At 37.2% G+C, this 3,212-nt stretch overlaps 1 protein-coding gene across 1 annotated transcript in view; it reads right to left on the bottom strand.

Annotated features, from left to right (window-relative positions):
• Window positions 1-3,212, bottom strand: part of LOC107557452 (oxysterol-binding protein-related protein 10-like) — a 41,794-nt gene that overhangs the window by 12,862 nt on the left and 25,720 nt on the right. The window contains exon 5 of the mRNA XM_016240869.1: window positions 1,815-2,006. Within this exon, the coding sequence (XP_016096355.1) occupies window positions 1,815-2,006 (192 nt within the window). The remainder of the gene's footprint in view (window positions 1-1,814; window positions 2,007-3,212) is intronic.

Here is a 3,212-nt window from a genome sequence, read left to right as displayed (position 1 = left end):
TAATTGTAATTGCACAAACTATGTAGGCTACAATTTCAATTTGTTTATTGTGAAATAACTCAAACATTTATGTTTTTATTTCTGTCCTCTGATAAGCATTGTTCAGGGCTGCCGTTCCCAAAAGCTTTAATGCTTTCTTATGATACTTTTGGGAAACGCAGCCCTGTTTGAATGCACTGTCAGCAGTGAGTGAACGCTCTCTGTGATTGATTGGTTCTGTCTTGCAACATTTGCATGTGTTCAGATGAGCAGGAAAATAGTTCTATCCTACACAATTACTCGCTAACAAAGATTATTCGTCCAGTTCAATGCATATTGTACGCATTATTATTATTATTATTATTTTTGTTAAATAAACAAAACCACTGGTAAATAAAACGCACCTTAGTATCGATATTTTTTGTTTGAGTATCGATACTTTCGATACTCGCGTCAGTATCGATATATCGCTACTTCGGATCGAATACAAACGAAGCAGAACCAGTAGAGTGAGGGTACGCGTTACAATACTACAAAAAAATGTGTTGTCATGTTTAAAGGCGGATATAGCCTACTCACAGTGAAGTTTTCGAGGTAAAAAGTTCTGTATAAGTTACAAAAGCAGCGTTTAACTGTTAGCGAACATCCGCATCCTGCTGAGAGCAGCGTTTAGATGAATATGCAAATGCAATTTCCCCTCAATAACAAAATAAAACAACTAAAATGCTAGTAGTGAGAAAACAGCAGTTAAGAAAGCATCTGATCATAGCCACGTGGATATATTTGCAACAGCTCTGCAATTCATCACGTCACGTTTATTTATATAACTCTTTATACAATAGATATAGCTATAAAGCAAGCAGCTTTACAGTATTAAACGCGCACGCGCGCGCACACAAAAAGCATTGTCAGTTGTTGCTTTCCATTACAATTACAACATGATTTTCTCCTATAAAGCAGCTCTCCAGTAATAATTTGATTTGCACAGATTAAAGCTTGATCCAGCTCACATAATTTGACTATATGTTTGATTTTGTCTCACTATTGGAACTAATTAATTTCTTATGCTCTGTTAAATTCCTTTGAATTTCAATTCAGTTATTCCCTCTTCCAAAGTCCAATTCAACATTCTGTGAAATGTGACAAATTCTGTTCACATTCATGGACATTAATTGAAAGGAGCACACACACACACACACAAACACACAAATGTATTTAAATTGCATTTAAAATTTCGTTCATTAGATTACACAATTTTAACATAATGCTTTTATTTGAACATAACCAAATAAACTCAAGGTGATGCATAGCCTACTTGTCAGTCATACATAAATGAAACAGGTCAGATTTCTGCTCTCAAAAAAAAAAATTATGCCATAGTTTAATATTAACTAGGTTATTTGCAGTTATTTGATTTAATTTAAATAATCATATTTTCAAAATGCATTTATTTAAATTGTTTGGAATCAGCATAAATCTGTTTATTGTGAAAACAATTACATTTATTCAGTTTAAAGTATGAGCATGGTTCAAATATGGCTAACTGTGGAACAAGTAATATTCAGTCAGTTAAAATGTATGAGATTGAAACAAATTAGAAAACTGTTTTTATTTATGTATGACTGACAAATATGCATAATATTACGTTTATTAGTTTGTTAAACTGTGTCATCTTAATGGATGGAAATTGTTTACCCAATTTAAATACATAAATCTTAAATTATTTTAATAATATTTTTAAATGTTCTTTAATTCTGCATTAGATCAGACAGAAGATTCATGATGGTCTGTTATTATCCTCCATCAGTCCAGTGTTTGAGGTGTATGTGTCTGACCTCTTTGACATCCAGGAGGCGCTCTGGGTACTGGTTTCTGGCCCGGCGGGCGGCTGCAGGCGACTTATGGTGCGTGATGGTAACGATGTTGCTCTGAGGCCCATGGTGAGGGAGATGTCTCTGAGATGCAGGAGAGGAAGACGGAGGGAGGTGAGGAAGCAGAGAGAAACTCCGCGTTCGGCCCGACGAACCCTGAGACACACAGAGAGAGATGGTAAAAAAAAAAACTTCCCATTCACAGATACACATAATACAGTCTAACGAGCAGTGCATGCAGAATTACAGCTTCATTCACACCGCAATCACACCGCAGAAAACAGACCTTCACACGACTGCTAAATACACTAAAGCATCAGAACTACACAGATAAAATGAATGTCTTAAAAGATAAAAAAAGAGCCTGATATATTATCAAAAAATACTGAAACCTTCAAATATCCTAGTTAATGCATTAACATATACAACTAATTAAATGATGATTAAATCAGGGATATTATCATTAAATAAAACAAACAAAAAAAAATATTTCTTGAAATAAAATAAATGTTAGCTGAAGTAAAATATATTAAGCTAGTAAACATTTCTACATTTCTCATTTTCATTTAGTTTCAGCTCAAGTGCTTTATGCCAAGTATTTTATTCAATTTTCAAACTCGCCGTTGTTTCGTTGTTTTCACACTGCGTGACTATCTGGGGTAGCATTCAGTTGCTGCTGTGTTCACACTGCACGATGGATCAGCGACGGGGTTTCACACTGCATGACTTCACAATAGGAAGAATTGCCGACAGCTCTGTCTGGTGCAGGGTTGCCAGATTTTCGCTACAAAACCCGCCCAATTACTACTCAAAACTAGCCTGAAAATAGCCCAATTGCTTTCGAGGGGGTCCCCCAGTAAAAATCGCATTCGGGGGTAAAATACAAATTTATTTGGCGGGGTTCTCCTGGTACAATTCACGTTCCAGGGCCTAAATATCACTTATTGGGGCCGCTTCAACCTAATGACATAAAAAACAACCGGCAGCAATCGCGGATTTGGCAACACTGGTCCGCAAACTATGTTTTCTATAACTCCTCCCCGAACTTCCCGCTGCCCTGTATCTTGGTCTCTCATTGGCTGTAGGTCATCGCCGATGTGTTTTTCAGTCAGAACTCATTTCACACAGCGTGATTGTGAATCGCCGACAGCTCCAGATATTTAGCATGCCAAATATTTCACGGGCGTCAGCGACGTGTCAGCGATTTCCTCAGATCGCGTCTTTGATAATTCACACTGTGTGATTTTCACTCGCGTGAACGAGCACCGATTTGTCTCCGCTTTCGGGCATTTGTCGGCGATTTCGCAAAACCTGTCGGCGAGTGAAAAATCGGGCTAAAATCGTGCAGTGTGAACTCGGCAT

Source organism: Sinocyclocheilus grahami, unplaced genomic scaffold, assembly GCF_001515645.1.
Source record: "Sinocyclocheilus grahami isolate Dianchi unplaced genomic scaffold, SAMN03320097.WGS_v1.1 scaffold603.1, whole genome shotgun sequence".
NCBI lineage: Eukaryota > Metazoa > Chordata > Actinopteri > Cypriniformes > Cyprinidae > Sinocyclocheilus > Sinocyclocheilus grahami.
This window is presented reverse-complemented; position numbering and strand designations above follow the sequence as displayed.